General features: G+C 47.5%; 1 protein-coding gene across 4 annotated transcripts in view; it reads left to right on the top strand.

Moving 5' to 3' along the window:
• C6PH5orf34 (chromosome 6p C5orf34 homolog) overlaps window positions 1–26,435 on the top strand; it is a 676,382-nt gene that overhangs the window by 459,457 nt on the left and 190,490 nt on the right. For 3 of the 4 annotated variants that reach the window (XM_069627234.1, XM_069627233.1, XM_069627235.1), the window contains exons 9-10: window positions 9,896–10,066; window positions 10,357–10,481. In XM_069627234.1, coding sequence (XP_069483335.1) covers window positions 9,896–10,066; window positions 10,357–10,481 — 296 coding nt within the window. The remainder of the gene's footprint in view (window positions 1–9,895; window positions 10,067–10,356; window positions 10,482–26,435) is intronic. The other variant, XM_069627236.1, reaches the window with a different exon arrangement.

Here is a 26,435-nt window from a genome sequence, read left to right on the forward strand (position 1 = left end):
AGTTTTGGCTGCAAGGGACTCTTGACTATAGCTTTCTATAACTGACATGTTAGAGGTTTACTTTTTCAGTGCTAAGCTTTGTGGTTAGTTGCACTAAGGTATCTAAAGCACAATAAAATGTATACTCAATACAAATCCCACCGCTGCCACCAGTGTTAGGCAGAAACCTGTGCAGTTCCCTTGGGGAACACTGCAAAAGATTTAAGACTACAGGTATAGCAGTAAACCTACTTGGTAGCAGTCTGCACCACCCAGATTTACCTGGTAGCTGTGGCTGAGCAGTCAGACTTCCCTCAAGAAGAGTTAGACAGTATGTAAAGTATACACAATATGCACTCAGACACAATAGCACAAGCAAACACTGACCAGAGCTTGGTTTCAAAAGTATATAGTTATTTATTTTTAAGATCACATAAGTTGAAAACACTCTAGCAAAGTATAGTAAAAACACTTCAAACACAGTTGTAATGAAAGCAGTTCCCACCCTTACTCCTATCTAGACAACTCTAAGTTAACACCACATAATTAAAACCAGAGGTGAGCGCTTAACGTTAGATGGCACTCTAGTAGGTTCGAGGAAGGGATAAGAAAGAAACAGAAATGGGTTAAACACACCACTCTAAGGTCCAGAACACTTGCAATGGCTCAAAGAAGCACAAAGTCACAGGTGAGCAAAAGTCACTAGGCAGGGCCCACTCTTAGAGTAGCCGGAGCGAAAATGTGCCCAAGATCACACTGTTATTAGGGATTCAAAGTCTGGCAAAGAGTTAGAAAGAGTTTAGAGTGGTTTAGAAAGTTTAGCCAGGGTGTTCCAGGCACTCCCAGGTTCGAAAGCCGGGGGCTAAATCTACCCCGTACAGTCGGTAGCAAGGGAAGCCAGGCGGAACACGGTACCTTAAGCGGAAAGGGTCCTCCAGCGGTGGCAGTTGTTCCAGGCAGTGGCAGCAAGGCTCGACGTCGGTCAGGGGAGAAGTTCTCGCTGAAGAGCAGAAGAAGAAGGTCGTTGCACTGCCCGGGAAGAAACCAGCCGCGGAGTCCTCCGGTTAAAGGTTTGTACCGACTTTCGTGGTTGGGGTAAAAGTGGTGGGGTTCCGGTTGCCGGGGTGCTTGGCACTGGCAAGGCGGCCACGAGATACCTCGAGAAGCGAAAAGAAGGCGAAAAACTGGTTGTCCCCACCAGTCAAGGGAAGGAGCCACTCCGTTAAGAGTTCTCCTCGGTCGTCGGGAAAAGTGGTGAGACAGTTCAGCAGGGCTCCACCGGGTGGTGTCGTCGAAGCAGGTCGGCTCAGCTCTTCCCTCGTCGGATTCTTGGTCCTGTGGCGACTTCTGAAGTTCCAGTCCCCAAAGCCCTGCTTTTATGCAGCAAACCCCCATTCACCCAGCCTAGCTGTCACTCAAACATGCTAAGTGGTGAGCCGGCCGGCTCACCACTTGGGCCAATCAGGACGGAGTGCGACTTGAGTTACCAAGGTAACCCAGTCCAGGGTGCCTAAATCCCCCTCCACCCCTCCTAAGTACCCCAGACAGAGTGGCACCACTTTGGAGGGCTTCTGTGGAGAAGCCCGCCAAAAGTGGGACAAAGGGCTCCACTTTGGGTCAGAGTTACAGAGGCGAACGCCAACGCCATTTTAGGATCAAGTTTTGGCAAAAAGTCCCAACCGGAGTTATAATAATAAATATATAAACCGGCGGTATGTTTAAGGCTACCGTAAATAAATAATTAAATGTGTTAGCCTAAAACAATGGGAAATCCCATAGGAAAATATTCGCGGTCGAATATAAAAAGTAGTTTCCACTGCCACCAGCCAAAACTCGATCAGGGGGGACGGAGACGTGCCCCCTCGACTAACAGACCCTGGGGCAATCGAATTGCCCCAGCCAGTACGTCCACAATATGATGGTTTGTACTGGTTCTGTTCAGGATTCAAGACTAGCAAAGTCTTTGGTGACTTTACATGCCCTGGGAGACAGTAGTCAGTCCCAGGGGATGGAGTCTATGTTGGGGAGTCCCTAGGACACCCCTGGGTCACGGCACAGAGGGTGCTGTGTAACCCACATCACAACAATACATGAGGCCCTATGGAGTAAAAGACCCCATAGCCCATTCAACACAAGGTTTAACCAAGAAAACACACTTCAACATGTCCAAGAGTGAGGGAAAAAGAGTCTCACTCTTGGCAGGAGAAAAAAAAGAAACCCCAGAAATCCAGCAAAGCTGCTGGGGGACTCACTAGGTAGGGAAATTCAGTCTAAACAGAGAATTCTCCCTAACACTGAGGACGCCAGAATCGGACCAGAATCGACCGGGGGGGTCCCAGCCCTGCCCCCCGCCCTGTGCACCCTGTCGAAAGTTGGCTCGGTTGTCATTTCCTCCGTGAACAAGAGAGTGATGATGTCTCGTACTGCTCGGGTGACGTCCCTCTCCATTTCCCCCTCCATTTCGGGCACCCCAAAGATTCTGAGGTTGTTCCTCCTCTCCCTGTTTTCGAAATCGTCCATCTGCCGGGCCCTCTCCTCGTCCCTCCTCTCCAGGGCCTCCAGCCTCATGCTATATTGTATGTCTTGGACTGCTGTGGAGGATTGGTTGGATTCGACCTGTAGCAGCCTGTCCTCAATCTTGTCCACCCTCTGGTCCATTTTTTCGAATTTCTGGGCAATGTCGGAGCGCATGTCCCTTATTTCCTGCAGGATCGAGGCAAAGCCCCTTTCCATTGCCGCCGAGGAGGGGGAAGCGTCCCCAGATTGGGCCATGGTCCCTTCGCGGGTTAAGCCTTTGTCACCTCTTACTACCCCCCGGAAGCGGTATCTCTGCAAGGCTTCCCTCCAGCTCATGTGGTTCTTTCCTGTGTCCTGTCGTCTGGATCCCCGCGGCCCCGACGGGGGTGGGGGGGTCCCCTTCTGGCCCGTCCTTCCTTACTTGGGTTGTGCGCTCCACAGGTGTTCCAAATGGGGTCACAAAGTCCGGGGGGGGGGCACACGCCCCACCTGTTCCCAGGCAGGGGCCTCGCACCCTTTTCCAGTGCCTCGTGGTCTTCTGGGGCCTCCTCCGGTCTCCTGGAGGGGGGGGTGGTGGTTCAAGGGGGCCCGACCTTCCAGTCCAAGGGGGGGGAGGACGTTGTGGCTCGCTCCGTGAGTCCTGGGGGGGGGCACCCCCGGGCGGGCACACGCCCCACCAACTGCAGGCGGGGGCCTCGCACCCTGGTCACCCCTGCTTCAGGCCGTGCTGTCTCCGGGGGGGGGCCCCTGGACCACAGACCCCACCTTTGGTCTTCCTGCTCTTGGGGTTCCGCCTGTGGTGGGGCGAGTCCCCGGCCCACCGGGGCTCCCCCTGCTCTGCTGCACTGGGCTCCGGCGGTGATAACTCCCGAGGGGGGGGGGACCGCCCCACTCCTTTCTTTCACTCCCAGGGGGGGAGAACTCAGAGTCCCCGGGGGCGCCGCTCAAGGCCCCCGGGTGCCGCCTCCTCGGCTGCCCTGGCCTCCGGCGGGCCGTGAATGCCTGCGTTGCTGTCCCCGGGGGGGGGCGCCCCGCTCCTTCTCCTCACTCTCGGTGGGAGGGGGGCGGATGCCGACTCCCCAGGGGCGCTGCTCCAGTCCCCCTGATGCCGCCTCCTCGGCGCGCGGGCCGCCCCGCCGCTCTGTGTTCTGGTTCGGGCCGCGGGGGAGGGGCAGAGAGAGCCGATCCGCGGCCGCGTCCCCGAAGTCCCGGGGTCACGGACCCCGGCCGGGTCGTTCCCCACACCCTGAGGGGGGGGGGCTGCTGATGGAGGGAGTGAGGGCTAGTCGGGCTGGGGTGCCGTGTGCGCCCGGGGTGAGACCGCCTCGCTCGCGGTCCCGAGGCCGCTCCTGTCCTGCTGCGTCACCCGCCCAGGCGCCGCGGGTTGTGTACTCCGGCTCCCCGGGGAGCTCGAGCTCCGTTCCTTCGCTCGTCGGGGGGGGCGCCGAGTCGGCCTCCTAAGTTGTGCTCGCGGGGGGGTTTCGGGGGGGGCTCAATCCCCTCGGATTCCCGGGACTCGGCGGGAGCTGTGCACTCAGGCAGCCATTGCCTGTGCGCCCCCTGGTGGCCTCCTCCATTTTCAACCTTTTTTTACTGTACAGAAGGGAATTGCAGGTAATCGGAGAATGGGCCATAGTAAGGGACTGAAAAGATGGGAATCACTAATGTTAAGTCAGACAGACACGAGGACATGTTTAAACACAATGCTTTATTTTTAAAATTAAAGAATACCTCCTCTCATCCCTACTGCTAAAATGAGTTCCCTTTTCTAAAAAAAACAACAAACTGGTGCTCGTCAGGATGTCCACAAACAAACTCTGTCCTTTGTCAAACGTATGCTAACCTAACATCTGCCCTACCACTACAAAAACGAAAGAAAATGGGATCTAAGTTCTGACTTGGAATAGCATTACTCTTCCCCTTTGTGAAACCAGTGGTCCAGTGGTGGCTGGTTTTCTGACTCCCACCAAAGAGTTCTCTAGAGTCATTTCCAGCTCTAGGCCAGATGGTTCCAATATGCAAACAAAAAGTCTCAATGTCCTTCTAACAAAACCTTCTCTTTATCAGCTACTCCAGGCCGTTTCTGGTTTATCCCCTCCTCAGGGATGTATTTTTCATACCAAGTTCCTCAATGTTTTCGGTCAATGTTCACAAAACACAGCATTCCTCTTATTCCTTGAAGGATAGCTGTATTTCCAGCTCCGGGTACTACTTCGGGCTTGTTTAGCCCAACTTTGGTTCTTGCTTTGGTTGTGATTTCTCTCACCTCCTTCTGGGATCTTCTGATTCGCAGCCCGGTGTCTGCTATGGGGCTGCTCAGCGATGCTTTCGTTGCAGTTTCTCACACCCCACCTTCTGAGGTCCATGGTTGATCAGCCCGACATGGGCTATATGCCTGCTTAGCTCTGTTTTTCATTGCAGTTACTTTCACCCCCTCCTGGTGTCTGCCGTGTATTTGCCTGGCTTTGGCTACCACTCTGCTTAGTTGTGGCTTTGTAGTAGTTTCTCTCACCCTGTCCTGGGGTCTTTTGATTATCAGCCTTTTGTGGACCATGGGCTTTGTAAGGAAGGCATGTTATCAAGAGTAAGACTGACACAAGTGACCACAGTTCAAGGGTGTTTATTGAACTTAAAAAGAAAAAAGGTATGATAACACATATCTACACCTAAATCTACAGATGGGAGCAAGCTACGACCATCAAATGATAATAACGCAGCCCTAGTGGTGTCTTTGTCAAAATAAAAGGGCCTATACTCAAAGAAACTATTACTAATCCTTACCTCTAAATACAAATAGTGTGGGGGATATTGTTAGGAAAAATCAAAATGATGTCAGGTTTTCAGGCCCTTGGCCTCCCTTTCCCACGTTTTCAGCACGGGATAAGGCGGTTCACTAGAGCATAGCACAGTCTATGGCTTCTTTAGCATAAGGTTACAGTTCAATCATCAGCAACAGGGCCTTTGGAGTGTAAGCCTCCTTTCTTCTCAAAGTCCCTTCACTCAAAGGGCCTGATGCAACCAAATAAACAACTAGTCATTTTCCTCTTCAGATTTTCACAAGTATTCACATCGGGTGAGTCACTCTCCACCCCGGATCCCCCTCAGCCGGGCTCAGATCCTTTCAGCATAAGGTTCTGCACAGGCTTCCCTCTGGCGGGCTCGATCCTGTCTTCCACCTTTCACTTTATCACACAATGTTCGTAGGTTATTCTTTTTCGGGTGACTCACGGTTCACCCCGGACTCCCCTCAGCAAGGCTCAGATCCCTTCAACAAAATTTGTCTCCCTCAGCCGGGCTTGTACTAGTGTCAATTTTACATCACGTATCAAAAACATTCAAATGGGCACTGGGTTTGGCTTGGCTCGTTGCATGACCCGTTGTAGGACCACTTCGATTTCACAATTCTCTTTCTTTTAACGTTTGCACCCTTTCGGTTGGATACCTAACAGACCTTCGAAGGAGTACCCACGTGATGCCGAACCACTCTGTTTATGGTATTGTATTTTAGCTTCAAAGTTTATTCACTCATCTGCTGTATAATCTTCCTTATACAATGTTGCTGCTTGCAACCTTGGTTTCCACACAATTCGGTCTGGTATCAGCCTCTCCAACTCGCCGGCTGTGCTGCCTTCACTGGTGCTGCTTTGTTGTAGGAGCCAAGGACAGTACCACGGTGAGAAACGCTTCTCCCTGCCTTGACTAGCGACACAGGAGAGCCCTGGGTCCTCCGACACACAATGCAAGATTCTTCGGTTTTAATTCCAGGTCTTACGTTTCCTATTCTCGAAGGCTTCTGAAAGATGCAGTCTTTTGGTGAAAAGGTCAAGGGCACTTCCCTCATTCGGTCTTGCCGTCTTCGGCTTGAATTAAACTGCCATCATCTTGGAACTGCTGCTTCCTCGTGTGCTTTGCCTCACTCAGAGGGTGATTTCGTGCTCCGCCTTTTATTCATGTGGGAAAGTGTGATGGAAGTCAGGTGTGTGTAATGATCAGTAATTGCCTGACCATTGTATTGGGACATGTCAGATATACGGCTCGGGTGTTAGTCCATTTTCGTTCACAGTGAGTTGTCTGTGGGAAAGTATTTGTGTCGGAAAAGGGGGTGGAGGAGTTGAGTCGCTACGTATCCTAGCTGGTAGGATGGGGTAAAGGTGTTACAGGAAAGGGGGTTACTGCAGCTCGCCATCTGGTGACCCACTTCCAATCCCAGAAGACCCCTTATCCAGGTCATCCTCCAGCACTGGTCCACCCCCAGGAACTGGATCCAAAAGCGATGGCCGTGTCCTGGCCACCTGGATGACAGATCCCTGGGGACTAGCCGGTGAGACACCTTCAGGTTTTTCACAGCCTACTCAACCCTATTTTGGTTGCAGTTTCCCTCACCCCTTTTGGGGTTCTTCTGTTAATCAGCCCAGCGTGGGCTACAGGCTTGCTCAGCCTGGGATTCTTGGGGTTTCTCTAAGCCCTTCCTGGGATCTTCTGCTAAGCTGTCTGGCGTGACCTTACCGCCCGCCACTCGTATAATGCAGCGTACCTTGTTTCCAGCTGTGGTGCTTGGCTGGTGAGGCGTTCTCTGGCCTGCATGGACCCGCATACTCGTCCTAGCTGTTGACTGAGCAGTCTGCTTCTTCCCTCTGGTTCTTCCCTTTGGCTGCAGAGGAACAGGGTGCTGGTATTTCTTGTGTGGCTTAAAGGTGTTTCTTCTTTTAGTGTTCCTGGGCTCATCAGGGCTTCCACCTTTGGCAAAGCTGCAGTGTGCCGCAGGCTGCCTCGGGTTTCCACCCACCACACTGATTGCGTGACTTTCCGGTTTGGCTCCTCCTGCGAGGGAGCGAGTCCCTCCTCTGCGGTGCAAGCCAGTGTTTCTCACTCTCCGGCCAAGTCGCTCCTGTTCTCTTTCGCAACAGGTGTATTTAGGTCCCTCCATCGAACAGAGGGGAAGATTCCATTGGTTCAGAGTTTCATCAAAAGGTGGCAACACATACATGTCGGAAGCCAAGCCATCCACCTTACAGGGCCATGTACCTTATAACCCTGTTCAGTTCCCATATAACCCATAAATGCTTGGGACTTTTGCAATGAGGAGACGTGAAAGGTAATTCCTACTTTGACATTCTTTGTCCCCAGAGGGAGGGGTCACCTCAGTGGGATCCTGCTTCTCCTCTCCCCTAGGGAGGGTATTGATTAGCCGGGTCACCACCATAGTCCCAAAGGGGGTTGACCCGCCCCCTTGGAGAGAAGGGATACACCTGGAAGGATTCCGGATATACCGTCTCTGTATCTGAATCGGGTTGATTTTCAAAACTGCCACAAGCGGATTGGTGAATTCCTCGCAAAAGAAATCCACCCAACTCGTAATGGCCCCACTGCCTCAAATGCTGGTAAAGAGCACACGCCCGAATCATTGTATTGTATAACATGGAAGTACAGACACGAACTAGGGATGGATGTATGATAATGTATATCAATTCTGTATTTTGCATCAGTTTTCATGGTAGCTGAAATATTATTTTCAAGTTCTTTCAGCAATTTTATAACAATGTTCCTTATCCAAGTTGTTTGGTGTCCGGGAATATTACCTCATTCTAACCTATTTTTTTGTGTCAGGCGTTTTCCACATTATGTACATGTTTGTGAACTTTCCCTTGTGACAGTCAGTCATGGGAATCCCTTAAAGTAGGGGCCCATGACCTTTGGTAGGCAATAAGCAACATTTGCGTTATAAAATGAAATTCTGAGCACCATCCAAATCAATCTAGAACATATTTCCATTCATGTGTTGCCTAACCATTTGTCAACCAAATTATAATTTAAGATTGATTCCAATCCAACCTAGTCCTTCTTCTATGGTGTGGGGTCCTTCCCCAACAAATTGCTTGCAAATACGTGCTAAAGGGTGGCTTTGAGTCCAGTAACATTAATCAAATCTTGGTCAAATGTATAGACGACTTTACAAATGTTGGCACTTAAGAACCAGAAGGTTGGGCACAACTTAATAGTAGTATTTTAATTCCACTTTATGGGGGAGTTGGCAGCACTTCTCTGGGGAATTGGGGCAATTGATAGATTATTAAGCACATTGGTAAAAGCTTTCTAGCTTTTAGAGGTTTCTGCGTGTCTTCATTGAAAGTTTGGTACGTTTAGTCCCTTCATTATTAGGCACCGGAGGCAGGTAATCTTTCTCTAAACAGTGTAGTATTTCAAAAAACAATACTGGGGCATTTTTAGGTTCCTCCACAAATTGTGCATGATAAATCTAATGGCAAATGGAGGATTTCTAAGCATGAGGCAAGTACTGTTGGTCGCAATTTCGTAGTATTTGAAACCCCTCTATTCCTCTTGCTGACTCCATTGAATTGCTATTTTGAAAGCCCACTTTGACACTAGCATCACCCTTTTGAGTACCATTACGCCACTAGCTCATTCACCCCCTTTCACCTACAAACTCAATCATGAATCTCCAAGCCATCCAATGGATGAGGGCAACCATTGACAAAAACACTGTTGCATCTTAGAAATAAATGTTCATTGCTCTGACTACTGCTATGGTCTGTGCCAAATCCAACTATTAGACTAGGCTCATCTCCTCTCACCACTCTCTTCCTCGCAAGTTATCCATAACTCTGTGGTACATGCTTTCCGAAGAAACCCTCCTCTTTATCCCCCTCACTGTCACCTGATGACTTTGCCAAAATCCCTCTGCTCTCTCCCTCATTTATTCTGCCTTCTCTACATCCTATACCTTTGCCCTCCCCTCACTAAGGTACTTACCACCAGCCACCCCAGCTGGGGTGGCACCTATCTCTTTAGCTGGCACCTGTCATCTGGGCTGCCAGCCCATCCTGTTGTCTTGTTGGCCCCCATTCACAACAAACAGTCAAGAAACCCCACACCTGCTTCTACCTCGTTCATGCCCATTTTTTAGAAACCTATCGCTGTTCCTAAAACATTGCAGCCAATTCTCTCCCCTTCCAACAATTCCAAAGTTCTTGAACGGTTGTATGTCTTTTCATAGACATTTAAAGGTCTCCATGTCAAAAGATAGTCAATTTAAAGTTGACTTGCTAAAATTGGCAACGCCTGTATTTAAAAATGAAAGCATAACATTAAAAGACACTCATCTTCACCCTGGGGGTATTGCAAATATATATGGAACATGTCGAATTTAAAAGCAACACCAGTTTATAGTTGTGGAATGTAGATCCAGACAATATGTCGTCTTCATTAAGAAATGTGTCAAGGGATGAATCAGCAAATTAATTTACAGGTCCCAACTGTAAAACCAGTTCTTTAGTAAGACACAATAGGCATCAGGTCATTTACTCATCATGTAATTTTATTCTTGATTTTAGTAACCCTCGCACACTAATCATGTAAGCACTCCTCGCTCTCATAACAGGTATCGCCGACTGATAAAACTGCGGTGCAACCAGTACTTTTGGAACAATCCATTATTGACAACGTGGGACGATTTTCAGCCTATTCTGATAACCGAGTGATTGCACATTTTCTTGATGGTCTAACCCTGCACATGATTTGGAAATTTACATTGATTGGTAGAGAAACAAAGGTATTTATTATGCTAAATGTACTTACCCCAACTCTATGAGTTTATGTATTTTATTTTATGCTGATACTACCTTTTACTTTACAATCACCTATAGTTTAAAAAAAAATGCAATCATTAATTGTAATGTTTGCCAAGCGATGTGATGCACATTTGTACTTCTGTTGTATGATAAACTAAGTGGATCAAACATTTCAATACCCCTTGTGTCTATGACTAAATTAAAGTGTTTATAGATATTTTACATTTGCTCTTAGTATGCTGCTGACAAACTAATGTGTCTGCCGTTTTAGAATCTTGATACTACTGTATTACCTTCACAAACAAATCAAGACGCAACAACAGGTTGGTGTCAAATACTTTTTCCAGAGGGAGGACAACAACTTATTCAGTTAGCATGCCCCGGTCTCTTTGAAAGGTAAGCATCTTATTTTTCTACAAAAAGGCATTTATTTGTAGAAGTTTGACTGTCAGAGTAAGGTTGTGTATTTAAAAGCAGCACAAACATGTGCACAAAGATTTTTGTATTCTTCTATTTATCATACTGATGAAAGGTTAATCCTTAACTAACTTAATATCAAAGAAATCAGACTGGTCTATTTCAACATGTAATAACACGTTTTACAATTATTTCATACAATGCCGAATAATCACTCTGTTTCAATATAATCTCAATAATATAGCTGACCCCACTTAATCCAAAGCCCCAAAGCTATCGACTTTTAAAATCATCCGTTATTGACAATGTGGAAGATTTTCAGCCTTTTTTAATAACACAGTGATGGCTAATTTCTTTGATGGTCTGACCATTGTGAGACAGTAATGGGATCAACAGTTGGACTCGGACACAAGAGATCCATTTGGAAAACCTAATTTAAAACTTCTGGATGGGAGTAACGCCTAACTTGCCCCAACTCTAAGAGAGGGCTTCCCTCAACTGATGTATATAAGGCCAGTCTGTGTCTAAAAGTCCAGTGTAAAATGATGTCTGTGTCACAACCTATACTTGCCCTTACTAACAATGTGATGGAATGGTCAAACTAAATAAGTGTTCCAAAATCCTATGACGGTGTCTTTCAGGAGCTTCTCACACAGCTCTCTTCCCCAAGTTCCAGACACTCTGAGTAAAATTCCACAAGATTTCAGGATTCGCTTCAAGTAAATGTCACAGAACCTTAACAGATCAGTTGTTGTTGTGCTCAGCTTCACAATCCTCCCGTTAGATTTTCTCGGAGGCACAAACAAGAAATGTCGAGCTAGTTTCTTAGGCTTCTCTTGCCTGAACTCCGAAAGCAGCACTTTGTCTTTTTCCTTAATGTCTACAGTACTTTTTAGACTCGGGGTTCCCTTCCCCCAAGTCTCAGCTCTTAGGTGTAGCTGTTGCAGTTAGTCACAGACACTTCTGGGGTTCCCTTCCCCACCTCAGAGTTCCACTTTCAGGCTTCCCCTGGTCTCGGTGCAGTTGTCGGACTGCACGGTCCACCCATTACAGGTTGTGAAACCCAGGGGCTGGGGCTTCTAGCTCTGCCCCCTCCTTGTCGGTGCACTTAGTTTACTAGGCTTGTCAGGGCTTTATTTGCTCTAGCCCTTTAAAAGTGTTAGTTTCTCGTTTGCAGCCTTCTGCCGACTCTCACTGTGTTTCTGGATTGCCAGCGCCTCTTTGCTCGTACTTTGTACCTCACACAGCTCCCCTTGGGATGTCAAAGTCCTTCTTTTCAGTCATAGACCTGGCTGCAGCATGGAAAACTTTATTTATTGGTAAAGGTGTGAATTTGTGCAAACCCATCAACTGTGCATTCCGCCCATCCAAGTGCAAGTTCCCTTATGCCTGCGCCACTGATTGTAGTAGGTGAGGTATGTGTGTGGAGTTTACGGTGCTGTATGATGTTTGCCTCTTTATTTTGAGTGGTCTAGTGCCAGGGTCTGCAACCTGTGGCTCTTCTGATGTCCTGGATTCCAACTTCCAAGATCTCTCACCACTGACCATGCTCGTTGGGGCGAATGGGAGCAACGTTTGAAGATCCCTGGACTAGAGTTTGGTAATAGAAAAGTGATGTTCAGAGAGTTGACATAAACAAGCTTTGAGAGAATGATGATTTTGAGTAGAAATGCTCTCTCTGAGGAAGAGAAGATGCAGTGAGGAAGAGATGTGACGTGAAATACTGCATGCCAGCTTAAGGTAATAGTTGCAGGCATTTTCAAGTTGTTTGATCAGGCCCGGTGAGAGAGCCTGCGATTGAAAAAGATTTCTAGATAACAAACATACTTTTGTGGCATAAATGAATGTGTGGCATGCTCTGCACTAAAGGTATGCATGCTGTCTTATGGGTAACTCCTTAGCATGCCCTCTTTGGATGGAAGTATTCTGTGGCTACAAGCCTAAATGTAAACTGGGGCTTATAAGCCCAGGTTTTCTTTCTGATTATAATTTTGTGAGAGAAATGCAGAGTAGCCAGTTACTGCCAATGTATACATGTTGTCCCAATCCTTATCCATGTGCAAGAACAGTTGTAGGTAATTTCTTCCCACAGTTTCAAAATGCTCAACCCTGCAGAAGGCTAGAAGTGGCCATTGAGGCATATTGATCTTGTTAGGTAAGATTTTCATATCAATAATAAATTGTCCTGACGTGTCAACCCCAGAACATTTTGGTTCGACTAGGTAACTATGTTACCTTGTCCACAGGTGAAGGATAATCTTTTTCCCCTCTCACCTAGTAATTTACTCTTTTTATGGGTGAACTTTTTATGTCTCTCCATAGTGTATGGTTAAAGTTATAGTTTCCTACAACTTTTGGGCTTATGAACTTGGGTGAACTACAGTTCCCAAGTCGTAAACAGCGATTTTCATCCCCCTTTACATTTTAAATAGGGAGCCAGCACACCCCACCTTATGTGGAGTGCTAGGGGGATATAATGTATCCCCTTTCTTACTTACCTGCTGACATTGTGTTACAATTGCAAATGTCCATGAATGGTTGGTGGCAGTCTAACTACTTTTATTAATTGTTAGTCTTCATTACTCGCAGGCTGTTCATTCAGCCTCAGTAATGCACAGAAGGGCCGCCATTTTGCTAAAATGGTGGGCTCCTTCTTTTTCTGCCATTTCTTGTGTGCTTACTGTTTCTGAGGTCTTCCCCTGCCATTCTAGGCAGGAACGACCTCAGTGGCTCCTTTGTCTTCGGCAGGAATCCTATGGATTTCCCGCCCAGGCTCCAGAGTGTCTGGAAAGGCAGGAAGCGAGGGACTCAAAACTCTGCATCCCTTGGTCTTTCACCTTGCCTGAAAGGAACACATTCCCATTGTGGGGCTGGCTGCCCTAATTGGACAGCTAGACCGCCTCTTTCTGTAAAATGCAGGGAGAGAATGCAGAATTTGTGCTGTAGTTCCTGATAAAAGCTGCTGACAAGTTGACCTCTGGAGCTAAAACCGAAGAGGAGGATGAAGAAACAATGGCTGTAGCAATTTCCAGCGACAGATGAGCCTGCTGTGTAACCGGAGCTTGCGGTCACCCTTACTTCCAGTCGACCTGGGCATCCCGAAAAGGACAACCCGACCCAGAGCCTGGTGAGATCCACTGGACCCAATAAGACAGACATTTTGAGCCATCCCACGTTGTGCTGTGACCTTTCAGGGCTACAATACACTGGGACCTCGAGCCAGTGTGCATGTACGCTCTTCCGAATCGAGCTTTAACTTTGGTGGCATCCTGCAGGACTTCCAGAGATGTGAATCGAGTCCGAAAAGTCCCCTCACCAGAGTGCTTGACCTTGCAAATGACGAGAATCTGACTGGCGATATTCAGTCTTCTTCTGGCAATTGTAAATGGTGCCAAAACCACAGACCCGCATCCAGCCACAAAGAAACTCCTGCCTGGATCCTTCTGCAGTGATCCCTTCTGCAAAATCCCTTCTAAAGTCTTGTTTTCAGTCTTCATGACAAAGGAATCCATCAACCATGTTTTTTGTTGCAGATCCTGTAGTCTCCCCTCCTGCAACTCTTCCTCCTTGCTGAGGTTCTGTGTTGGCTGGGGTATTTACCTACCTTAAGCCTTTGTGATTCCTGTATAGCTTTGGGGGGGGGGGGAGTCTCGTCCAGTTCACCCAGGCCCACTGCTGGATTTCTCCTATGGTCTCTTCTTTGAATTCCCTGGACCCTAGCTAATTCTAAATTGAACTACGTACTTGTTTGAACAGTCTTCCACAGGAACTCTGACTTTTTCTGCAACTGAACCCTATCACCCTGCCTACAGCTGGCACCTAGACCAGTAGGGCCCCTCGTCTGCCTCTGAGAGAACTTGTGCAATAGAATATGGAAGGGCTGGATAAGAAAAGGATTCTGCCTTGACAAATGTGTACTTACTTGTGAAGAAGTTAGTTGGTAACTAACTCTGAGAGAGAGCAGTTACAAAAGTTCTTACTTACCTTGAATGTGTGTTGTGCCATTCTGAAAAGTATATGTAAGGTTATTTTACTCACCTGTGAATTGGTTATGCTTCTTCCCAAAAGGAATGCTGTTGGCTTCACTTAACTATTTCTTCCAGAATACTAGTGTGCACAAACTGGGTCTTGCTTCCCCTCACCTGTTGAAAAGCCTGTCAAGTCTACCCTGGGTTTTACCTGCCTAGAATAACATTGTCATTTTTAAAGTGTAACATTGGGTTTTGCTTTCCCTGGTCTGTTTTAAACAGAATCTAAAACAGTCTTAAGTTCATACCTACCTTTTGATAGCCGATTTAAAATGTATATGTTTTTATATGGGTTTTACATACCTTGGTCTGCCTGATGCCATCCTAAATTAGTGTAAAGAGTTCTTGCTTATCTTAGTCTGTGTTCCATTGAGCTGAAAAGCAACTGTAATTATATATTATACCAAAAGGTCTTACTCACCTAGTATCATTATGTTATCATAAATGTAGTTGTAGGTATATACTGTTCCTTCAATCTGTGTTCCTCTATTCAGAGAGTATCAGGTAATAATATCCCTATATATATGGTTGCCGTATATAATGTCGCCGGGAAAAGGTTGTGGTGACATTATAAAGGTGACCATATATATAGGGACTGGGGGATCCGGGGGTTGCAGAGGTGCCCCCCACTCCCCATTAAAAATAAAACTGGTTTTGGGGTTTGCAGGGGTGTCCCCCGCATGTTCCATGTAATAATGTCCCCCCAAAAAAACTGCAATTTTTCAGCCATTTTTTGCATGGCGATATTTCTGAGGGGGCATTATTACATAGAACCATTCAGAGTTGGTTGATTATGTGATGCCTTAACGGCGTGTGACTGTATGACTGACAGGGTATACTACCCTTGACTTACTGTAAAGTAATCTAAAAGTAACTTGTGGTTTTACTCCCCATGAATAGGTGTGTCCTATACTAAATGTGTATGATAAGGTCTGACTTCCCTAGAATTACTGTTAGGTATTCTGATGCTTTGGTCAGTGTGCCTTCAAACATTGTGGCGTGTTTTTATAATGTTTTATGACTGTATGACCAGTACCTACCCCAAGACTTAACCTGGCCTACTTGTATTTATAAAATACCTTTATTGTTTATAATACTTCTGGTTGTAAGTGTTCCTATTGAATTCCTGGTAAATTACAGGTTCTGTGTACTTTCCTACAACCCCCTCTCCCACCTAAGAAAAGCCTGGCTGCTCTGCCTACGCTACTATGTAATCAGGTGGTACAGCCTTATACTAAGAGTGAAGCCTTGTATTGTCTCAGTTGAATGGTTTTACTAAGCCGTTAGTTGGACTTCAGAAAAACTGTCCTAACACATCTGTTGGTTAAGAGTTGTGCTCTGTGGCTCTCTGGGATTTCCAACCCAATATGCCCACTGCAATGGCTACTCCTAAATCCCAAAAAAGCTTTACTGGACCTTCCTGGTTCTAGGGGGGATTACCCATTTTGGGTGAATTAAATGGTGCCAGTGTGGCATACATTGAGAAACATGACATCTGCAAGATGTACCTTTTAATGATAGGTGATGATTACTGGACTGGAAGCCCAGAAGAACCTAATCATCCCACAATGGCTTTTAGTAGCTACTGCTTACTTAGTAGCCCTGGGCATACTTTCTGCAAGAATACTTCCAAAAAGAGACTGTGCTAACTTGGCACTTTCTCCTTTGAGCAACATGGCAAACCATCTCCTGCATCATAATCCTGAACTCTGTGCCTCAAATGGTGCAATCCAGAGGACTTTTGAGGTATGTGTTCTCCTGTGCTGAAGGAGAAGAGTCGTTTACCGTCTTAGGGCACCAAGACAAGGCCTAGCTGCAAATGTCTCGTCTTTGCTGTTGCTGGGGTTGCAAGGTACATCTCACACCTTCGGATTCAAGTAGTATTGTCTGAATGAAGAGTGGTCCTTGCTGTGATCTGCTTTCCTGTATATTGAAATGTCTACTCCCAATGGCGATGGTCCCAAGCTGTATGTATTTCTGCATCATCAGTACTGTTAATATCTTGCCACAGCACTCACATGAGGTGGAACAGCAGCAGCCTGCCCACTGATGTCCTGCTGGAAATCGGGCAGCACCATTATCTTTCCAGGATACTAGTTCCACAATACTTCCACTGAATGTTGTAGCCTGAAGAAGCCATTTCAGTCACCCCAGGCCCAACTGGATCTTTCCCCCCTCTCTTGCCAGAACACCCAATTAACCTATCCTATAACCTTCCAGCTCCATGCTGCTGCCCTCGTAAGGTGGTACTCACTTGTACCTGGAACCAGACCACATCTTTAGCCCTCAAGCTGCCATGTAACGTCCTCAACTCTCTGCCAAATGCATGTTTCTCCACCCACTTCTCCCCAACAAGAACAGTGGCTTGTGTTGACACTGGCACTCTCCCAAAGTCTCAAAGTACTTCCCACTGCCCCCTCTCACTTTCTTCCTTCTTCTCTTCTTCCACCCTTTCTCTTGCTCTGTTTGTGGTGGAGAGGGTTCTACCTTTCCCTCTTCTTCACTTGGTCCAGCCTTCTCTGCTTCCATCCCTGCTTTTGCCTCTTTAACTCCTTTACTCATTAGGCGCCACTCCTCTTGCACCCCTAAATCCATCTGCATCTTCAACTCATCCTGCACCAACAATGCCTGTGCTACTCTGAAGACCCACACTACTCTGTTCTCTGTGTGGGGTTGTTTAGCCATTACTTCCCTCACCCTGGGCTGGATTTGTGTTGGGGAATTGCAGCTAGATGTGATAGTCTCCACTATTCAGGGATTGGTTGGGTCACCCCGGCTTCCCGCACCAAGATGTATCTGATTTTGATTTTACCAGCTTCTCCGTCATTGTAGTTAGATGCTGGCCCATCATCTTGATCTTGCAGATTAGCCCATGCACGCTTGGGTACAAAGCTCTGCAAGCAGAGCCGGTAGGACTTTTATCTGCTCCACAGTCTGGTGCTCCTACACCGTGTGAGCAGCAAGATTTTCACTAATGGATTCAATCCTGTCGCTTCAGGGGCATATAGAAACAAACCCAACAGAAGTCTGATTTGTGAGTTTAAAGCGTTGTATTTTATTTCTTAATGGTTGTAGTACACATAAATGAAATCACTCATTAACTGTGGCCAACTGAAACCTATCTTCTACCCCCAATTAATTATTCTTAGGCTGGCCTCCCTATCTTCTCCCAAAGGATCTTTCATACTATTTCCTCTGGAATAAATAAGTCTCAACCTAAAAATGTGTTCCATCTGTAATGGTCAGGGTGGTTTCTCCTTCCTTGCTGTCCTTGAAGGACTCAAACAAGAGGCTTGGTCTTGTTCTTTCTGGAGTAGTGCTTTCGAAGTCCCAAGGTTATAGTTCTGAAAGGGAAAACAGTTTCCCAGTCTCAACCTTCTCCCTATAAGGTTCAGAAGGTTCATGGGCACCTCCCTCTCACTCGCACTTTCTGTGGTTCTTTCAAATGTCCTCTGGTTTGATCCCAGTTTCGGGTTGGATTCAGCCTCCTCCAGTCTCCTCATAGCACTTATAGATGCTACTGTCTTTGCCACGAGTTGCAGAAACTAAAAGAGCCAGCAAATAGGTTGTGCTCATCTTGGATTTAACAAAGGAGATTAAGATTATCGCCTCCCACTCCTAGTGTCTAGATTGGTGCGCACTGCTGTACCCCTCTACTCCTTTTCTGGGCCTGGCCCACCTAGACACCGCGCCAGATGCTTGGTCCTCCACCCAACATGTGCCTTACCCCTTCCGAACAGGGCCACATTTCTGTCATCTAAATTTGAGCTCAGAGTGTCCTATCATTCATACCTCCTCTCCCTATCTACAATCCTGCTATCCCTTTCTCTCTTTGCTTGTTTCCCAACTTCCTTTGGGTTTCTTCCTCCTACCATCTCCTGATTGTCTGTCTCCAAACGCCTCCTGATCTTTCTCTCCTTCCTCATAGTCATACCCACCCACCTCCTGATGTTTCTCTCCTACCACCACCTATTGTTCTTCTTCTACCACCGCCTGCTCTTTCTCTACTAAGAAGACCTCCTGATCTCTTCCTCGATCATCTCCTCATGTTTCTCCAACTACCTATTGTTTCCCTTCTTTTGATGTTTCTTCTGTACCCACCCCTGTTCTCTCCTGTCTCTCTTCAAGTTCTCTCCACTTCTCATTCCTGTGTCGCCAATTCGCTTAAAACTCCTTCCACAACCTTCACCTAAAAATGCACCCCCTTTCTACTGAGCCAGAGCTGAAATACTCGGTCTGCTCCCTATGGTTTGGGCATTAACCACGGTTTGGTGGCTGCACAGCCTGATTGTGTAGAGATACAGATGATGATGTCCTGCAGGTACTTTGTTGACAGGACCATCTTAAATGGGGATTCTGGTGCAAGGACTGATAAACTAGACATATGGTGAATATACCTTTATGGAACGCCACACGGCTCACTGGTGGTTCCAGATTACTGGTGTACACCACAAGAATTGTATGTTGCGTGCCAGTCTGTTGGATGGTGTCCCAGTTCGTCGTCCCTCTATGCAGCACTGCGCATGCTATTGGGCAGTTTTACTTTGCCTGGGGTCCCTTTGAATGCTGTTGTTGTGATAACACTGTTGTGCAGTTATGTTTAAACGTGTTTTCTTATGGTTTTATATGGGTGTATTAGACTGGTGGGAAGGGTAGTTGGTCATGGGGACTTGTTGGTAAATAAGATGTTAGGATTGAAAGCGGGAGTGTGCGAGAATTCGCCTCAATGGTTTGCTCATCTTAAGCATTATGGGCCCCATCGGGATGGGGCCTGCGGTTCATATACTGCAATGAGAGGGATGGTTAAATGTGTGCCATGGAATGTCCATGGCTTGAATGGTTTTACTTAAGATGTAGGGTCAGAGACTACTTGAGGAGATCCAAGATTGGTATTACATTTATACAGGAGACACACCTTCTATCTAATAGACTCTGCCCTTTGATCAAGAAGTGGGGGGACAGGCATTGTCCCACTCTCAATTAGTACGGTGTAAGGAGACTTGTGATTATATTGGGCACTTTGGAGGGCAGAGAAGTGGGTATTATCAATAAGTATGCAGCCAAGGTGGCCACGGGTGACTTTTTTTTCTAAGATCCTGTGTAGCTGTAATACGTATCGGCAGCCCATTTGGCTTTGGGGCAGTGACTTGTATTGCATGCTGGACCGGATCTGGATCGGTCTGTTGTGTCGAGAATTAGGTCAGAGGATTCACAATCACTACAAGACAGCCTAGATAACTTTGGTTTACCTGATGTGTGGAGAGTGAGAAATCCGAATGGGTGTAATTCTTCCTTTTACTTGAGCCCTCATAATGTGTATACGCAAATAGATATATTTTTCATGACTAGGGAAAATATGTGTATGTTTATGCGGCGGACACTATCAGACCATTAGGTCCAGTCTGCTAAACACAGCGCTACTGTTCCATTGAGGCGACTTAGGGTGGACTGTCTGAGAGACAGTGTTCATTGAGATATGCTAGACACTGAAATTGATCAGTATTTTGAGATTAATGACGGTTCGACTGGAAGCGTGGGGTGGAGTGGGACACATTCAAAGTTGTGATACGGGGGATTTGTATGTGGGCTATCTGTGGTGTGCTGCCCTCTTTGAAAAGATCATTGTAGAACATTAAAAGGTCCATATAATCTATTGAATTAGGGCAGGGTGTGTGGCCATGTAGGGAGGAGATTGAATTTAGTGCCTTACGGGTGAAATGCATGGAGGATTGGGCGAAATTGGGGAAACATGATTGTAGCATACATGTGAGTACCTGACACAGAGAGGGCAGGTAGGCTCCTATCGTGGCTTATTCGGAATGAACAATGACATGCAGGTTCGTAAGAAGGGAGGGAGTTGTGGCCCATGCTCAGCGTGGAATTAATTTGGCGTTTGATGAATTGTATTGTGAACTGTATGCGGATAGCATTACAGGTGGAGCACACGAAGTGTGTGAAATACTTTTTATTTTCCTTCACTGTTCTTTTCATTATGTCACAATAACATATATCTTGTCTTGAGGTGTTCAATATATTTGCCTATGGGTAATACTTGTTTTAGTTTTCTCCCATATTGGCATCTCATGCCACTGGTCTTGTTTGTGGTTTGTTGCTGTTCTTTGTCTCGTTCATATTCAAATATTCGGCTTACTGGATATTTGAAACAGTATTGGCTTTTGTCTGGATTCAACCCCTTTTGAGTATTGTCCATGTTTGCAATATCATGCTATTCAGTCTTGTGGTGACACACACGTCGGTACGTCCAAGGGTCCCCAATAACTTTGGACAGACTCAGCGGTCGCTCACGCCGCCTCTTACTTTTGGCATACATTGGCAATTAATCTTCCTCGCTGGGTCGGCTTCTTAAACAGCGTGGACGTCCCCCCAGCTTTTCCTGCAGCTCTGCGATCACTCGCCAGCTTTCCTCTGTGACCTGGACTGGAAAATGCTGCTTCTCTGCACGGCCGTACCTCCAGGAGCTCAGCTGAAGCTCCCAGTGCTTCCACAGTCCCTTGGATATGCCTGCTGCATCTCTCCTCCTTTCTCGCCACGCTGTTATGTGTAGCTGCAAGGATTTGGATGTCATTTTGCTCACTGCTTTCTCCTGAACGATTCTCTCTCGCACTGTCTCTGCCATCTTTAAATGTCCCATGTGCTTTAGGTCTAGCAAAACAACTAGCCTGCACGTTAGGCTTCAGGCTTCTCTTGATCTGCATAGACTCCTTCCTCCTCCTCTTCTTCGTCTCAGTACTTGAGGATTTATGGGAGATGAAGTCCATAGATGTTCTTGGATTTCTTGGATGTTATTCAAAAGTCTCACATAAAGATATATCAAAACGAGAAGGTGTTATGTATGAGTTGTGAATAGTTGAGTCACAAATGGGGGTTTGACTTGGATGGGGACTGTAGTGGTGAGAGGAACCGTGGAACTATGGTTCGCAGTAGCAGCAAATAGCAGTGTAGCCTTGATGCATTTGCTAAGTCAGTGCCCAAAATCCCCAACATCTACACAAGCTGGTGTGACGGATCTAGACTCACCCCCTCACCTAATGAAGATGCAGCACTAGATATGAGGCAGATTTTTTCCAGCACGTAGGAGGGGTTTACATCAGTAAATACTAAACTGGATGATATTACCTCTAATCTGAGCGCACTAAAGTTGAAACGGGATAAAGATAGTGTACGCATCACAGAAGCAGAGGAGAGGATTGGCAAAACTGAGGACAAGGCGACCATGACATTTGAAATATCCATACTCCAGAAGGACCTGAAGGCATTACAGTTCAAATGCGATGACCTTAAATCTGGGCACGGCGGACTATAATTCTAATTGGTTATTTATAACGCGCTTAATACCGAAGATGTTTCTATGCGCGGACCCGGGATTCGGACCTGTGTTATTGTGCGTTGTAGACGAGCGTGTTGCCACTGAGCGATACTACCCATGCTTACATGCATTGTGGGAATTCCTGAGGCTGATCCTCATGACAAGATGGAATGCTTTGTGGAGAAATTGCTGAAAACTATTCTAGGTGATCCTGACCTGTCGCCTTACTTCACCGGCGTGTGTGTGCACCGCTCACTTGCGCCTAAACCTAAACATGGAGCCCCCCACATCCCTATAATCGCCCGGATCCTGAACTATGGAGGCAGCGACTTGCTGTTGCAGTATGCCAGGGAGAAGGGCGAGCTGCGCTAGGAGTCCAGCAGAGTCTACCTATATCCTCTCGCGTGAAAGGTGCATGAAATACACAATGTTATTTCCGGTTTGGCTTTGCTTTCCATTTAAGGAACAGACTAACTTTTTTAAAGTGCTGCAGGAGGCAGTTAACTTTATCAAAGTGACTATACCTATGCTAGAGAAGGGTGCCACAGAAAGTGTAATGGGGACATGATGCACCAGTACCGTTTGTTAACAATCATTCAGCGACATAATGTAGTAAAGCCCTGCTACCTGATTAATTAATCCTAATCACTAATGGTGTGTTAGCGGGCTCCCATAGCCTCCACCTCTACTAGCGAGACCGCTTTACTGTGTTTTGTTGTTTGGGAGTTATGGTGTTTTTGTGCTACTTTCCATTGGTTGGGTATATGATGACAGCAGGAATAGGTTTGTGGGTTAAAAAAACGTGGATTTACTTATCATGGTGGTTGAAGTGCAAGTCGCAACACGTGTGTAGGGGCAGGATAGCTTGGGTAACACCTCCCCGTCGGGAATGGTGAATATGGCGGATGTGGGGTTTTGTTGGAACACTAGGGGCCTGAACAGTCCTGTGAAGGCTGGTAAATTGCAATATTACATTGAAAGACAAAAGGTTCAGGTGCTATTATTACAGGAAATCCATTCGGCCACAACAGTTTATGAATCATTTGCGAAGAAATGGGGGATGCATTGTTGTTACGCGGACTACTCTACTCATTCAAGGGGGGTCATGACAAAATTTCATAGGACAGTAATGTTTCAATGCTTTATTCAAAGAGCGATCCATGCATTGGGCAGGTATGTCATTGTGCAATGCGTGATTAATGGAGTTGCACTATTGGTGGTGAACGTCTATGGTCCAAATATAGAGGACCTGTAGTTTTCATTTCAGAGATGTGATGAGGCACCCGAAATTCCAGTGTTGGGGGTGGGGACTTCAACACAATCCTAGATGTGCCTTTGGGGAGGCCCAGCGTGAGGAGCACCGCCCTTACTGGTTCTACTAAAGTAATACTAGAAGGTATGGAACATAGAGGGTGGGTTGATGTGTGGCGATGCATGCACGGTAACCAGCGCAAATGCACCTTCTATACTCACAACATGTGTCAACAAGTAAGGGAGTGTAATGTTCTTTCTTCCCCGTACATTTTGGGATCACTCCCCTTTCCAGCTGGTTGTTGGATTGGGGCGAGATACTAATTATAGATTGCGGTGGAGGCTCCAGCCACTGGCGCTCTATGATACAGCCTTTAATCTCACTATACTGGAGAATATCCATATGTTTTTTTAACAAACCAATGGTCCGTGTCTACGACTGGCATGCTAAGGCGGGCGTTTAAGGCATATATTCGGTGGAGGGGGGGATGGGTGGCATGAGTCCGGAGTTCGGGGTACTCTGCCCATTTCGCAGGGAGTTGGCAGAGGCGAGGCTGAACGTTTTTGAACAGCAACATACCCAACTGCACGAAATTAAATGCTGGGAGATATTAAAGAAGAGCTAGACAAGTTTTTTGCGGGCTGGCAGAGAGAGGTAAAGTACTTCTCAGTACCCCCCATGGTCAAGCGATACAGTGGGGCAGGCCGACCCGGCAGACCCTTTAGCGAAACTAGTACGACTGCAGCTTTCTAAGGAAGCCCCTTTAGCAGTTGTGAATGATGACGGGGATATGTGTAATGAACATGCGAACGTTCTGGATGCCTTCCTGCAATTCTACAATGCCTTATATGCATGTGGAATGGGACATTCTAAAGGTGAGACTCTGCAGTTTCACGACACACTTGGAACAGAATTCTTAGGTGATTACGTTATTACTGGAACGGAGGTTCGCAACGTCCACTGTCGCTCTTAAATGTAGATCAGATAATATTTGCAGGGGTTGTTACCTTATATGTCGCATATAATATAACCCGATCAATCTGGCTTGATCCCCGGTCGCTCCACGGCAATGAATCTCAGGTGGCTGTTCAATGTAATGTCCCAAATCATCAGTCCGGAAGTGCCAGCTGTGACTGTAACGCTTGAAGCTGAAAAGGGTGGTATTTATTTTAATGTAATCGAACATTATGATCCATACTTCATGCATACTTGCCAACATTTTGTGACCAAAAAAAGGTAGGATTTTTTAAGTTTCAAAAATAGTAATTAGGAGGGGGCATGGCTCCTTAGGTGCTCCTGGACGGCCCCGTCGTCGGAGTGAATTCCCGCGGCCTGGGGCTCCCTCGAGCTGATCTTAGAATCTACAGCATTATGAAGTCCTGCTGCATTGATCGTGTGGAGTTGGCAGCGATTATATGCCATCTGAAAGCCTGGTGAGCCATGTTCGCTCCCGTCGGACATGCGTTGGAAAATCTAAAATGGCGACCGGGCGCACGTAGCACTTGATGCCCCGGTGGGGGAGGGGCACCCCTCTGCTTCATCTCCTGCACCCACTTTTCCGGTGAGTCACCGGGAGAAGCCCCATCGGACAGAGCCTCCTCCACAACCCGGACACATCATCGGCCCGCGGGGGACTCCGGCGACTGCCAGCAGGACCCGAAGTATAGCTGAACGGCGGGACACAGCCCGTGGCTCCGAGCTCACCGAGGGCGCGCCCCCCCACCCCAACCGGGAGGCAATCCAGTGGACCACAAAGCGGGGACCCCCTCGTAAACTTTTTCTCTGGGTAAGAGCACCTTCTGCCTCGGCCGGGTCTGGTTGGTCTGGTTGGCGAACACCCGCTTCATGCCAGCGACGCCTGGGATTCAGGGGCTCGGATTGACACCGGTGAAAGCTCTTCCCGATGCTCAGAGTGGCCTTGGCGCTCCACCCTCCCATCCGGACCCCAGCGTACCCGCCTAGAGCCCTCTGCACGTCGCCCCAGTGGACCCTGCATGTACTGCTGGTGCCGGGACCCGCGAGGAGAGCCCCCGAAAATCTATGTCGGGGGGGCATTCCTTCATCTAAAGCAGCTCCCTCGCCCGACAACAGCAACCCTCGATCAGACTATCCTCACCTCCGCTCCTCTTGCGCCTCCAACCTGGCTCCGGGGAGTCTTGGCCCCATTCAATCCGCCCAACGCTTCTCTACCCCGCCGGCAGAGTCTAGCCCACCGGTCCTGCAAAGAACAAATCGCCGGGCAGCTCACAAAACCACTCTGTACTCATCACCATCGCCCGTGCCGGTCTGAACTGACCATCAACGGAGGGAGGCTCGCCACTCTCCCCCCGATACTGGACCTGTCTGGCAGGGCTGGACCCGGGATCTATGAGTGGATTCGGCGGTACAGCAGCAGCAGCTCCTCTTCCCCTACTCCCACCACTCGACAGGACCATGGCAAAGAGTGGTAAATCGGTGAAACAAGCAGATATTGCAGCAATGATGTCCAACTCTGGCCAGATCAAGGCAGGCAAAACCGACCAGACCACTACCGCGACATCCAACGCTCTTCCTTCACCGGAGCAACCGCAGGCCAGCATTTCGCCACCAAAACAGACTTAAAAGACCTTCTAGCAGCCCTTACCAAGGAGATCTATAAAGGCACGGTGGAAATCACCAAGAAGATCGCATCTCTTGACAGTAGGGTGGAGGAGGTGGAAAAGCGCACAGAGGAGGTGGAGAATGGCCTTTGTGACAACGCTTTCGAACTAGAGTGTGGCCTAAACAGAATCGCAACCCTGGAAGCCAGATGTGACGCACTCGAACATAAAAAGGAGGACAGCGAGAACCGCTCCCGGCGCAACAACATCCGCATCCGCGGGATCCCCACCTCAATCACTAACGCAGATCTTGAGAGCTTCTTTAAAGACCTGCTCAGGTTCATTATAACCCTCCCGGACCGTGCCCCGCTGGAGATCGACAGAGTCCACCGTACGGCACCTAGGCAAGCTTCATCCTCCCCTCCTGATGTTCTCGCCCGGATCCACTTCTTCAGGGTTAAAGAGGAAATTATGAGAGAGGCCAGATCATCAAAACAAATCACTTTTAGAGGAGCAAACATCGCACTATTCCAAGACCTGTCGAGCATAACCATTCAAAAAAGGAGAGCCCTTCGTAACCTTACAGAATGGCTTCAGGAAAAGAAAGTTCAATATCGATGGGGCCACCCACATCTCTGTGCTTCGAGTGGGAGGTTGTCGCTGGCAAATCCGGAACCTCAAGGAGGCAAGCCGATTCCTAGGAACAAAACCCGCAGACGAGGACTCTGATCATGCTACCTGCTCTCA

The sequence above is a fragment of the Ambystoma mexicanum genome, chromosome 6p (genome assembly GCF_040938575.1).
Source record: "Ambystoma mexicanum isolate Mex_15411 chromosome 6p, UKY_AmexF1_1, whole genome shotgun sequence".
NCBI lineage: Eukaryota > Metazoa > Chordata > Amphibia > Caudata > Ambystomatidae > Ambystoma > Ambystoma mexicanum.